We start from the raw sequence: 12,383 nt of genomic DNA on the forward strand, positions 1-12,383 counted from the left end.
AAAAAAAAAAAAAAAAAAAAAAAAAAAAAAAATCACAGATCCAAAACACTTTGCATTCTTCTGGATATTTTCAGCGCTCGCTCGCTACTGGCGCGTCTATCACAAATCGCAATCCATCATGGTTACGCCTGCCCCACACCGCATTTCGCTCCGCGCCAAAGTACGGCCGAGACCAGCGTCGCCAATTGCCAACACAAGTCCGCCAAAATGTCTCCCAGATTTCGATACACCCGCATGAGCAAGACGATAAGATATGGGAAGCGCTTGAGGAAATGGAAGACAACTGGCTGGCAACAATAAAGTCCGATATGCACCGAGCCGTCGGCATGTTCATTCTCAAGCATGGGAGCGGAAAGGTCGAGAGAATGCACCCCGTCATCCATTTGGTCCAAACGAGGAGAACGACTACCACACCAGAGTGGGATTGCTGACGGATGCGCACAGGGAGGTTATGGAAGAGTTTGTGGAGAGAAAGATGCGGGAGAAAGAAGAAGGAGAACTTGGCCATTGGACTGATGAAGATGCGACGGCTGTTTTGAAGAAGGTGCTTGTCTGATCAAGGGGTAATTATTGCGAACCAGGTGGGGGGGAAGAGCGACCCTGGCGTCGGTTATGAGGTTTGAAACGATGGACAATTCAGGATTACTTTTTGGATATTTGCCTCTGCTGATTTAGATATTGGAGAAGAGGCTGAATCTGATGCTTCTTAGAGTGTGGCCGGGTTTGGGCGCCCTTATAGCCTACCATCCTGGCCGTGATTCCCTAACGGGAGCCGGTTCTCCGTTTTGGTACCGATACTTACAGTGCCCCCCCTTTCGATTTCCAAGGTTCCCGTCACTTACCATCACACGGCGTCTCCAACACTGGATAATTTGATTAATAAGACAGCCAAACCGAGCAAGATCTACTGGAACCCATATGCATTTACCTTACTAACCTGTAGAGAGGGCTATCTAAGTAAGGTACCTAATTCAACTTTGATCATCCCGAGCTTTCCTCGACCAACTTTGCGGTCCTTCCTCAAAAAGTCCAAATGCCCGTTTCCCCAAGAGGCCCACCACCCTACGCAACTACCTAAGATACTTAACCTACCTTCCAGGTTAAGCTCGATTCAGCTGGATCCTCTCTGAGCTCCTCGCTGGTTGGCAGTAGAATCCTCCTTTTCCCTCCTAGACAAACGAAGGCACAGTTCTGCACGTATCATGCAACGATTTTGCGTTATGCCGCAATTGCGTTGCACAGACAATCAGACCTCGAAAATGCCCGCCCTGCACCTTTCCGGCCTTTGTTCCGATGGACTCCCTCGACTCCGCCTTCCATGCCGTTTGCTGCCATCAGCTTGCTGCCAGTTTCCGTCAATGAATTGCCAGCGCGGAAAATCAGCACCAACCACGAGGCCGGGATCCGCGGACTCGGATGTCTCGCCGGTTAGCAGCAGCAGCACCGCAAATCCCATACAATCTTGGGCGTTTCATTTTGTGCCTCGGGGTAAGCTTCCCACTTCTTCGTGAGCATAGGCCACAGGCACTCCAACTGAGCGGGCTTGAGCTAATTACCCATGGCTGGCTGAGACTGATGTCCGCTCTTCTCCTATCATTTCCCCATACATGCACTAGAACACTCGCTCCTTTGACCGGACAATGAATCATCTACCGGAGAGTTTTATACACTCGTTCAGGTTGCTCTTGTGGTTTTAACTCGGATCAAGACTGCTAGAGGGCCCCCTTCCTGTGACAGCATCACCAGCAGCCATGGACTCGTTTGTGCGCGAAGCCTTCTCACTGCTCGGAATCGGCTTGTTTGTGATTGGCCTCCGACTTTACGTTAGAATATCCTCGGCTGGACTGAAACATCTCCATGCTGATGACTATCTCATGATGTTGGCCGCGGTAAGCGCCCGATCAGCACGCGACATTCGAACCTCCACTGACCTGACGTTCAGGTGGCTTACTCCGTCGAAACGTACCTAGCCTACTCGGTCGGCGCGTTCTGGAAAGGACTTGCCAACAATGGCATGACCGACGAGCAGCGGTATCTGCTGGATCTGGACAGCAAGGAGTACCAATGGCGGTAGGAGATGCCCTCTGCTAAAAGGAATGGTCACCGTGTTAACAAGAACCCCAAGCGTCAACGGTTCAAAGACACAACTGGCCGGGTGGTCCACATACACCTTCTTGCTCTGGGTCATCAAAGCGGCCATGTGCTCTTTTTATCTCCGTCTCACTGTACGCATTGTCGGTGGTTCAACGGGGACCAGTAATCGGGCTGACTGTAGCGTCAGGAGGGTCTCGGTTTTGAAAAACGCATATATGCGGGCTTCGTTCTCATCTTTGGCACGTGGCTTGCTGTCTTGCTCTCCATCCTCCTGGGATGCCAACCGTTCCAGAAGAATTGGCAAATCTATCCTGACCCTGGAAGTAAGGATATCTCACTGCTTTGCCCGCCATGCGCTGACGGACAGCAGATGGATGCCAGCCCGCTATTTCCAAAGTCGACATCTTTGTCACCGTGGTTCTGAACGTTATCACCGACATATATCTTATGAGCATTCCTCTCCCATTGCTCTGGAAGTCCTCGCTGAGACCGCTTAAGAAGGCAGGCCTTATGCTGCTCTTCTCCGGTGGCATCTTTGTCACGGCGGCAGGCATTCTGCGTTGCGTTCTTATCATTGCTGTACGTTATCCGACGCCCAACCAGTTCTGCATCTTGACCTGCGAGCCACCGGCACCCAAGTTGGAGACTCACAGACCGTCTGTTTTTTAAGGATCCAATCAACGGCGCCCAGAAGGCAGGATCATGGGCCGTACGGGAGACCTTTGTCGCTGTCGTCACATCAAATCTGCCCATGATCTCATCTCTCATTGCCCGCTGCTTCCGTCCGATCATCGGCAGCCTGCGATCACTGTCTTCATCTGCAAACAAGATGTCGAAGGCTCCACGAAGCCGAAATGGCAACGTCCGAAGTTTTATCCTGGAAAACAAGGGCCCCCGTCGCGGCGGGGGACCGCGGAGCATTAATCCAATCCCAGACTTTTCAATAAACGGTAGCGATGAGCAGATCTGCATCGACTCCAACGGGAACGGAGGCTCGGCATTGTACGACATAGATCTCGAGGCCCGCCGTGCAACTCGTCCTGGGGGAGGAGTAATCGTCAAACAGACGTCAGTGGAGGTGATTGAAACAAGAAAATCAGGGGAGGAGGGGGACGAGCGCTATGTTGGCGACTACTATCTCGTGAAACAAGCACAGAGGGAGAGCGAGCTGCTGGCGCGGAAGTCAAGTGCTGGAAGAGGAAGGAGGTCGAGCACAACGTTTGGGATAGGAAGGGCTGCGTAGGATGCGCTTGGTGTGTCACCACGAGTATAAACTTCTTGTACTAATATGCCTTGCCCAGAGCGTTATTATACATTTCAACGCTACGGAGACAGTTTGGTTTGTTAGGAGACACTTTGGTTTGTTAGGAGACACTTTGGTTTGTTAGGAGACACTTTGGTTCGTTAGGAGACAGTTTGGTTTGTTAGGAGGGCCACTACAATCTTCGAGTGTGCTACCCTTTAATTATTTATTCCTTTTACACTCAACGACGTTCCTACATATAACTTTGGTTGGGAGTATTATAAACTCTCAAGTCATTGAAAGCCATTCTTTGCCAACTTCACTGGTGATCTCTCTACACCATTAGAAGGAGACGAAAATGAAGAGGAGCGAGGGGTTGTATATACACCACCCTAACCCTGAAACATATCCTCATTGTTTCAGGGTCCAGAACGTGCGCAGGTGGCCCCACCTTGTTTACCTGGTAGGGCTGTTGGGTTGTCGCGGGGTCGAATTCCTGAAAGGGCTTCCTGCCTCCAAAGATGCTTCGCCTTCCTTTTTCCAACGCCATTCGCTCGCGCTTTTTCCACGCAATGGCTCCTAGTGGGTGATCTTTGCGCATCGTTTTGAATCAAAATCCGATATCTGACTTCGAAGCAGCTCGCGATCCGCGCCCGCTCGTTATTTCCGGCCCCTCGGGCGTCGGCAAGGGGACCCTCTACAATCTTCTCTTCCAAGTACGGCCCGCCTGCCGCTCGCTCGCGTTTGCTCGACCCCCGTACCATGGCGGTCCCTGACAGTTGCGCAGAGACATCCCGACACATTTACCCTCTCCGTATCGCACACGACCCGCCGCCCGCGACCGGGTGAGCAAGACGGCGTCCACTACCACTTCGTCACGAAGGAGCAATTTCTGGAGCTGAAGGCGCAGAACGGGTTTCTCGAGAAGTAAAGGCGCCCCAACCAGCACGGCGTTGTCGCGCCATATTGCTCTCGATTCCACAAGAGAGACCACGCCCAGCTGACTGACCACGCCCGCAAAACAGCGCGCAGTTTGGCGACAACTTGTACGGCACCTCCAAGGCCACGATCGAAGAGCAGACGGCCAAGGGGAGGACGGTCGTCCTGGACATCGAGGTGGAGGGCGTCAAGCAGATCCGGGCTTCGGGCTTCCCGGCCCGCTACGTTTTCATCGCCCCACCGTCCGAGGAGGAGCTGGAGAGGCGGCTGCGCGGCCGAGGAACGGAGACGGAGGAGTCCATCCAGAAGCGGCTGAAGCAGGCCAAGGTGGAGCTGGAGTACTCCAAGGTTCCCGGCATCCATGACAAGATCATCGTGAACGATGTCAGTCTCGTCCTCCCCTGCGTGCTGGTTTGACAGGCATCGGCGGTTTCGGATGCTAACGTTGCGTAGGACCTGGAGAGGGCGTACAAGGAGCTCGAGGAGTTCGTCTTTGCGGAACCTAACGCAAGTGCATAAAAAAAATTGCCTGACCGCGTGTTTTCGATATAGACTTGTTTTTTCTCACCTCCCTCAAGCCACGGTCGACTGGACATCGCCCTTCCAACTCTTGTCATCTCTCCCCTTCTTTTCTCCCTTTCCCTCTCTCTTTCCCTCTCCCTCCTCCTCCTCCTTCGCCACACACGCACTCGCCTCGCATGGTTGCCGGCGTGGGCTGCCTAAATTGTAGCTGCCGCTTCCCGCAGCAAGTCGCAAGGATGCATCGCGTATTCGGTACTTTTTCTTCTCGGCGACCTTTCACCCGGATGCGGCTCGCCGTACTTCAATTCCCGGCAACCGGATTCTCTCCCGCAATAATTGCCCGTCCAAACCCCGCATACGTCGGAAGAAGCAACCCCAAACAGAGCTTGGCATGGCCAAAGACATGATGTACCAGCATCCTTATTCGTCAAACCAACCAACAGCGTTCTTACGTCCAGCCCTTGCATGCAGGCCCGCGACGACCGAACCGGCTTCGATCTGCGCGACGTCGACATGGGCTCTGTTGGGGTTGAGAGGTTATTATTAAAGATGCTGCTCGAGATGGCTGGGGGACTGCAAGTGTCTTAAGAGCCTTTGTTAGTCACCACGAATGAGACTCTAGGATAGTGACGATGGCGATCATCGGTGCCAAAGAAGAGCATGTCGACCCACGCCTGACGCGCATAGCGCAGACCGACAAGAAGCCGTGGTACAAGAAACCGAACCTCCGGTTCCTGTACCTCATCCTCGTCCCCACAGGGCTTGGTGTAGAATGGACTTCGGGCTTCGACTCGTCCATGATGAACAGCCTACAGGCCGTCCAGTCATGGGTTGACTGTGCGTGAAGGCCCCGATCCCTTTAACCCCCCCCCCCCCCCCGGACCGACGAAGCTTCACCTTGGTTGTCGAGCCTCAACTGACAGTGTCGAATCAAACCCGAGGCAGATTTCAACAACCCCACTTCAGGCCGACTCGGCCTCCTCAACGCCATGTACTCCCTGGGCGCGCTCATGGCGATTCCCTTCATCCCCACGGTCAGCCATTTCCTCGGGCGGCGGCGGACGATCCTGCTCGCCTCGCTCATCATGTGCATGGGCGCGGGCCTGCAGGCCGGGGCGCGCAACTCGGACATGTTCCTGGCCTCTCGCTGGGTGCTCGGCTTCGGCATCCCCTTCGCCATCGTCAACGCCTCGTCACTGATCGGCGAACTGTCCTACGCCAAGGAGCGGCCCATCATGACCTCGCTGTTCAACGCCTCCTGGTTCGTCGGCGCCATCGTCGCGGCCGGCACCACCTACGGCACGTTTCAGATGGAGTCGACCTGGTCCTGGCGCCTGCCCAGCCTGCTGCAGCTCGTCCCCAGCTTCTTCCAGATCACCTTCATGTACTGGTGCCCCGAGTCGCCGCGCTGGCTGATCTCCAAGGACCGCGGGGACGAGGCGTTCGCCATCCTGCAAAAGTACCACGGCGAGGGCGCGGACGGGGACGAGTTCGTGCGGCTCGAGTACGCGCAGATCCAGTCGGCCATCGCGCTGGAGAAGGAGGCGGCCTCCAGTTTCGTGTGGGCGGACGTGGTGCGCGATCCGCCCATGCGCAGGCGGTTCACCATCGCCGCCATCGTCGGCTTCTTCACCCAGTGGAGCGGCAACGGCCTGCTGAGCTTCTACATGAAGCAGATCCTGGCGTTGGTGAACATCACGGACAACCGGACGGTGCAGAAGATCATCCTCAGCAACACCTGCTGGGGCTTCATCAATGCCGTCCCCCTTGCGCTGATCGCCCCGCGCTTCCGGAGGCGGGTCATGTTTTTGACGTGCACGATCGGAACGGCGGTGGTGTACACCGTGTGGACGATTGCCAGCGCTCGGGCCGAGATTGACCCCTCGGCGGCGACGGCGATTCCGGTGTTGGTGTTTATCTTTGTCTACTCTCCGTACGTCTCCTCTTTCCTTCGAGCTTCTCCTTCGAGCTTCTCTTCATCCGAGGACCTTCACAAGATGCACAAATGCCTATTAACTCAGCTTCCGTGCAGATTTTACAATCTCGGATGGAACGCTCTGGCTTACACGTACATGGTCGAGATTTTCCCCTTCCGGCAACGCTCCAAAGGCATCGCGGTCGAACAGCTGACGGTACGGTTTGCCGTCTTCTTCAACACGTATGTCAACCCCATCGCGCTCAAAAACATTGGGTGGAAATACTACATTGTATATTGTGTCTGGATCCTGGTCGAGATCGCGACCGTCTACCTCCTGTTCCCGGAGACGCACAATCGCACGCTCGAGGAGCTCAGCTTCATATTTGAGGGCAAAGCGGTCCAGGAGAAGATGCAGCAGAACGTCGACAAGGTGCTCGAGGTTGAGCTGGATGCCGTGAAGAGGCGGTCGTCCAAGGATGGCGTGGCAACCGCTGAAGAACGGGCTTGAGGGGAGGTAAGAGGGGATGGGGATGACGGGCGGGGAGGGAGAGCAACATATTGACAACACCATTCAACAACGCCGCTTCAGTCAGTCACTCGAGACTTTTGTTTTCAACCGATCCACAGAAATCAATAAACAGTCGATAAGCGGTCTCACAATACGTTCCTTGTGTTCCAGAATATGGAAGAGTGAAAGAGCTGCGCACCGCTTTCCCCATCTTCCAAGCCTGCGCTCTGTCAAGTTTTGGCGCAGGAAGAGCCCTCTCCTTGGGGCATCGGCGGCGCTCCTCGTTGTTCCACTTTGGCCTCCAACAGCAGCGGGTAGAGGTTCGCAAAGGCCTCGAAGACGTCCTCCCTCTTCTTGGCGCCGGTCAGGACGACCTTGCCGGTGGTGAAGACGAGGCACTTGAGACTGGGCCTGACCATGGTGTAGACCAGGCCGGGGAACAGCTCGGGCTCGTGCCGGGCGGACTGCCAGTAGCGGTGCGAGATGCGCTCGAGGCGGACGAGGAAGCCGCAGGCGGCGGAGCCGACAAAGTTCTGGACCCGGAAGTCGGCGAGGCGGGTGGGAAAACCGCACTTCTGGATGGCGCGGGCGTGCCGGCGGGCGGCCAGGCGCGCGAGGCCCGCCGACTTGGCGCCCGTCACCACCATGCGGCCGGACGCGAAGACGAGCGTGGTCGTGCGCGGCTCGCGGATCCGCATGACGAGCGCGTGGAACTTGCGCCGGTTGTACTCGACGTTGCGCGCGTGCTGCGCGATCGCCTGCAGGTCCAGCCGGCACTCCAGGTTCGCCGTCGCCACCACGTTCTGGATTGTCGGCACCGGCCACTCGGGCCTCGCCCTGCTGTCCTGCCACCGCGGCTCTTCTGTCGATCCTGACGAGCCAGGCTGATTATGGTCTCGGTCCTGATCTTGATGGTTGTTGTCTTGGCCTTGGCCTTGCGGACCGGGAAAGTGAGGACTGGAGTGTGGGCTTGGTTTTGCGTTGCGGAACATCCCTCACCTGTTCGCCTCTTGGTTCGACGTTTTTTTATCAGCAGCTGGGGTCGTAATATTTAATTAAGGGTTAATTAAGTCTTGTTTGTAAAATCCGACTCGGCAAGAACTAGTTATTTCGGAGCATTCAACAATTATCTTCACCTTGAGGGCACCCAAGGCACATTATCAATATATCATCAAGCCTCAGGACAAAGGACTTGTCGAAAGATATCGACCCTGTTCTACGCTTGATGTTATGGCCGTCCTGACCAAAACAAAGGCAACTCCAAGACAATGACTTGTTATTCTTGGTCACAGAGGTCTAATTCGTGGATGGGACAAAGAGGATCAGCCCTCTTAGTTTCCACTGTTGATTTACCGAGACTGCCTAATTACTCAGAGTGTTTCCAGGTGTCGGTCTACCATGGAAAGTTCTGGCCGGCAAGAATAGTAATTACTAGACACTTCTTAACATGGCCGGATCTCCAGAGGAGGGCATCGAGAACATCGAGCTTGGATACAATATATTTTGCAGCAACCACAGTAATGAAGTCTGGGAGTGTCGGAACCAAAGGTTCATTTCCGATGGTATCGACAACCTCTTAATTACAACTCTCTCTCTCTCCAGAGCCTCCGTGAGCATCTACCCGTCATCTATCGCCTCTTCCAAACGATACTCTGCCTCGGATGCAGCAGCGCTGCACACCGAACGCGATATGATGCCGCATATCGGACAATTAATTACCGGCCCCGAGACGCATGCTCGAGGCCAATTTCCCGAACCAAAGATGACGCCAGAACTGCATCGACTTCGCCCAAGCACGAAAGAGGAACTCTGACAGGATTCTCGTGGATGCTGAAACTCACCTCACGTCGTACCGGCCACTTACACGATGCCATCGGTGTTGTCTCTGTTCTGGCACAGTCGAGAAAAGGCGCGTCTCGTCCAGGCCGACGACGATGGACAGAGAACTGGGGCGAAAAAGCGACGAAGCCGGTTCTCCACGGTGATTCCGGGCAGTTCCAGCCGAACGGCTCGCAAGAATGCCTCCTTTGACGACGCCCCCGAACCTCTGGAACGGAACGGTGCCGCGACGGCCGCAGACGTGCCGGAACTGCCATCGTTCCCACTATATCAGAACTTTGCGTCGACGAGGCACCTCAGTGATTCGCATCAGAGGCGGCAGCGTCATGAGAAGTCAGAGCCAAGGGGGGGTCGAACACTGTCTCGCGCGGCGACTGTTTCCGATTTCCACTGGCTGCGCCCTCGGAGCGAGCTGGTTCCGCGGAAGAGCGACGCGACTACGCTGTCGACGAACGAACTCCCGGCATGTGATCGAGCTGTTGAGTTGGCGAGGCTCTATCGGTCCATTTTGCCCGACTTTCGTACCATGTGTGAGGAAGAGGAAGAGGAAGAGGAGGAGGAGGAGAAGAAGAAGGGGGAAACCAGGGAGAACAAGAGTGGTAGCCGGGAAGCGGGCGGGTACGGGGGGCAGCGACCAAAGAACGGAAGTCTCGGCGCAGCATCGACGCAAGGTGTTACTGAAAAAGAGAGAGACAGATGGAAAGATGGCGGCCCCTGTCCAGAAACCCACGCCGGCGAGCCGCCGCATCGTCCAGCATGTGGTCCTTCCCTTGCCCCTGGGGCCTCGAAGACTTCTGCTGTCAAGCACCACAAGTTCCCGGACGGCGCTGCCCAACGGCACCAGCACCACCGCCCGTCCGATCCGAACACGCCTGGGCCGAGTGAGCACGCGTGGCCGCTCCCCATCCGGCCTCTACCACCATCTTCTTCCGCGCAGACGGCAACTCCCGAGACCACAGAGGCGGGGCTCGTACGCGAGGCCGAGAACGAACGCGACGACCAATCAATCCTCAGCCAACACAGCACCGTCGGCCTGCAGATCTGCACCGAACTGCTCGTCGACCGGCTGATCAGGGCGCTTGGCCTCCAGCGGCACGAGAGAGGAGGGCACGCGGGGCCGAGCCACGGCCATGCTGATCACGGTTTCAAGGGAGGCGAGAAAGAGATGGAGAGGGAGGAGGGGGAGGGGGAGGGGGATACGGAACATAGAGCGAGCAGCAAAGAGTTGGAGATGCTGCTACTCATTGAGGCGTACGAAGGCCTGTTGAGGTGCTGCAGGAGAGAGACTGCGGCGGCGGCAACCATGACCACCAAGACTGAGTCGGTTGAGGCGGGAGCCGGCGGGAACGCGGCACAGCCGGGCGCTGACAGGAGCAGCAGCAGCAGCAGACCCGCCGCGGAAGCCGTGGCCATCTTGGAACACTGGCTGGAGACGCTGCATGCGCTCTATGAGGCAACGTTCGAGGAGCATGGGGAGGCTTGAGCAACGCCAATCAACCGCACCCGTGGTCGGCCACTGCGCGAGGTGATCATCATCCTCGTCGTCGTCGTCTTCAACATATTTTCGTCGGCCTTATTATCAACAACAACAACATCATCATCATCGCATCGTCGTTCGTTGACATCAATCTCCCAGGGGTGTGTGGAGGGACGAGTCTCGAGCCCTCTTTAGTTGACTCTGTGCGACTCATTCTACGATCTTACGAGGCATGACGGGAGAAGAAGGGCGGTAGTGTAGCAGTACGATTCTGGTATTAATTATCTCGCATCGGTCTCTGCCTCTCTCCATGCACACCGTGACACCCGCACAAACTACGGAGGGGAAGCCAGACAAGCAATTCGAGCCATGGACCTCCGGCACATTCATATATAATTACTTCGCAATCCTATACCTATCCCGAGTACCGAATGGGTATCCAGTGGGATGGCGAAGTCCACTTCGCTTCCTCCCCCCCGCATGCAGAGGTCCGTGGCGGAGACGCCGTGCGGTCCCTGTTATTTATACTTGGTTGCTATTAGCTGAACTGCTCTGTTTGGCTCATCGCGCAGTGCCGCCGTACCCCAGGTGGCTCCCTCTCAAGGGGTGACCGTCACGTTGACCAGCGGCCAGTTGATGCCCGCGTCGGCCGCCCCGGTGTTGCCCAGTCCAGCGCAGCTGAACAGCCCGACGTCGTTGTTCTCCACCGCTCTCATGAACACAAGGTCGACGCATTGCTCTGTCGCGTCGTCTCATTGTTAGATGGGCGCCCTTTGACTCTGTGTTTGCGTTTATTGAGAAGGGAAAGGGAAAAGGGAAAGGGGGAGGGTTTTGGGGCTCAGGGGTCATCCTCCTGTTTATTTCTTTTCTTTTCTTTTCTTTTCTTTTCTTTTCTTTTCTTTTTTTTGTGATGGTGTTTCTTTTCTCTGGCACTTACGCTGATTCGACGCCTCCAAGGCAATGCGGCCGTCATCCATGACGAACCAGTTCTGGGACTCGGTGTCTGCGCACTCGTTGACGTAGATCTTGCCCATGTCCCTCCAGTTGTCTGGTCGCGAGCGTCAGACAAACACTTGATCAGACCCCTTCTCCGCCTCTCTTCTCTCTACCCTTCACTAGCACGCACCTTGAGGCCCGCCATCCACGCAGAGGGTGCTGTCGGCCAACTGAATCTTGGTCGATCCCGTCTTGAGGTACCACTGCTGCTCGGGCGTGTTGTTGGCCGTCTTACTGCAGCAGCCAAGTATTTTTCCATCAGCTCGTGTCCTCTTCCTCTTCTTCTGTTTTGTTTTCTTAGGTAATGCGTAGAGGGGTAAAAACGTACACAATCGTTGTGGTGCCCGCGGTGCGCTCCTTTGGCACAATGACAAACTTGGTGTTCACTTTGGACGTGATGTATACGGTGCTGTAGCCTTCGGGAGCCTGAGCGAGCCCCATCGCGGCGAGGGCGAGGAAGACGGCCGATGTCCGTAACATCTTGGCGACTGTCGACACAGAACACAGCGGATCAATACAAAAAAAAATGAAGACCTTACTTGGCGTTCGACACTGATCATCGATCACTGCAAGCAGAAAGTTTCCCAGACAAGCCAAGGTTCTTATAATTTTTGGGGTCCGGCGTGCGTATTAATATGTAGTCCGAGATATTCGTGCAATCAACCAGGTATTAATATCTATCTAATCTCTTCGTTCATACCACATAAATGCCAGCACTGACGCCTGTTCCCCGCTTAATATACCGACCTGGAGAAACTTAATTTGAATATGGAGCTCCCAGAGTCACCGATAGGCTGGAGGCCTTTATAGGCCTAAGGGACTCCTCCGGGGAATCCAACCCTCGGGA

The 12,383-nt window shown here is 55.5% G+C and overlaps 7 protein-coding genes across 7 annotated transcripts; 5 read left to right on the top strand and 2 right to left on the bottom strand.

The window, feature by feature from the left end:
* Nucleotides 1-145: 145 nt before the first annotated feature.
* P884DRAFT_260450 (uncharacterized protein) lies at nt 146-640 on the top strand. The gene has a single exon (XM_069441451.1). It carries the CDS (start codon nt 343-345, stop codon nt 514-516), a length of 174 nt encoding a protein of 57 aa, XP_069297121.1. The 5' UTR covers nt 146-342; the 3' UTR covers nt 517-640.
* A 1,111-nt stretch (nt 641-1,751) lies between these two features.
* P884DRAFT_184018 (uncharacterized protein) lies at nt 1,752-2,878 on the top strand (the record flags this gene model as incomplete). Its single annotated transcript, XM_069437344.1, has 6 exons — nt 1,752-1,889; nt 1,943-2,070; nt 2,126-2,225; nt 2,282-2,417; nt 2,465-2,673; nt 2,765-2,878. Coding segments are annotated over 6 exons (825 nt in total), but the record flags the coding sequence as incomplete, so codon positions are not given.
* A 1,031-nt stretch (nt 2,879-3,909) lies between these two features.
* Nucleotides 3,910-4,795, top strand: P884DRAFT_300342 (P-loop containing nucleoside triphosphate hydrolase protein; the record flags this gene model as incomplete). Its single annotated transcript, XM_069444756.1, has 5 exons — nt 3,910-3,919; nt 3,977-4,053; nt 4,125-4,264; nt 4,363-4,660; nt 4,730-4,795. The coding sequence occupies 5 exons, from the start codon at nt 3,910-3,912 to the stop codon at nt 4,793-4,795; spliced, it is 591 nt and encodes a 196-aa protein (XP_069297123.1).
* A 635-nt stretch (nt 4,796-5,430) lies between these two features.
* On the top strand, nt 5,431-7,224 carry P884DRAFT_202288 (general substrate transporter; the record flags this gene model as incomplete). The annotated part of the gene is made up of 3 exons (XM_069438414.1): nt 5,431-5,635; nt 5,744-6,731; nt 6,831-7,224. 3 exons carry the CDS (start codon nt 5,431-5,433, stop codon nt 7,222-7,224), a joined length of 1,587 nt encoding a protein of 528 aa, XP_069297124.1.
* A 176-nt stretch (nt 7,225-7,400) lies between these two features.
* Nucleotides 7,401-8,216, bottom strand: P884DRAFT_330195 (transcription factor TFIID-domain-containing protein; the record flags this gene model as incomplete). Its single annotated transcript, XM_069445672.1, has 1 exon — nt 7,401-8,216. The coding sequence occupies one exon, from the start codon at nt 8,214-8,216 to the stop codon at nt 7,455-7,457; it is 762 nt and encodes a 253-aa protein (XP_069297125.1). The 3' UTR covers nt 7,401-7,454.
* An 875-nt stretch (nt 8,217-9,091) lies between these two features.
* Nucleotides 9,092-10,546, top strand: P884DRAFT_278176 (uncharacterized protein; the record flags this gene model as incomplete). Its single annotated transcript, XM_069443160.1, has 1 exon — nt 9,092-10,546. The coding sequence occupies one exon, from the start codon at nt 9,092-9,094 to the stop codon at nt 10,544-10,546; it is 1,455 nt and encodes a 484-aa protein (XP_069297126.1).
* Nucleotides 10,547-11,139: 593 nt separating this feature from the next.
* On the bottom strand, nt 11,140-12,016 carry P884DRAFT_308817 (uncharacterized protein; the record flags this gene model as incomplete). Its single annotated transcript, XM_069445156.1, has 4 exons — nt 11,140-11,279; nt 11,478-11,588; nt 11,667-11,770; nt 11,865-12,016. 4 exons carry the CDS (start codon nt 12,014-12,016, stop codon nt 11,140-11,142), a joined length of 507 nt encoding a protein of 168 aa, XP_069297127.1.
* Nucleotides 12,017-12,383: the final 367 nt, after the last annotated feature.

This window comes from Thermothelomyces heterothallicus (assembly GCF_042370625.1).
Source record: "Thermothelomyces heterothallicus CBS 202.75 unplaced genomic scaffold P884_scaffold_13, whole genome shotgun sequence".
Lineage (NCBI taxonomy): Eukaryota > Fungi > Ascomycota > Sordariomycetes > Sordariales > Chaetomiaceae > Thermothelomyces > Thermothelomyces heterothallicus.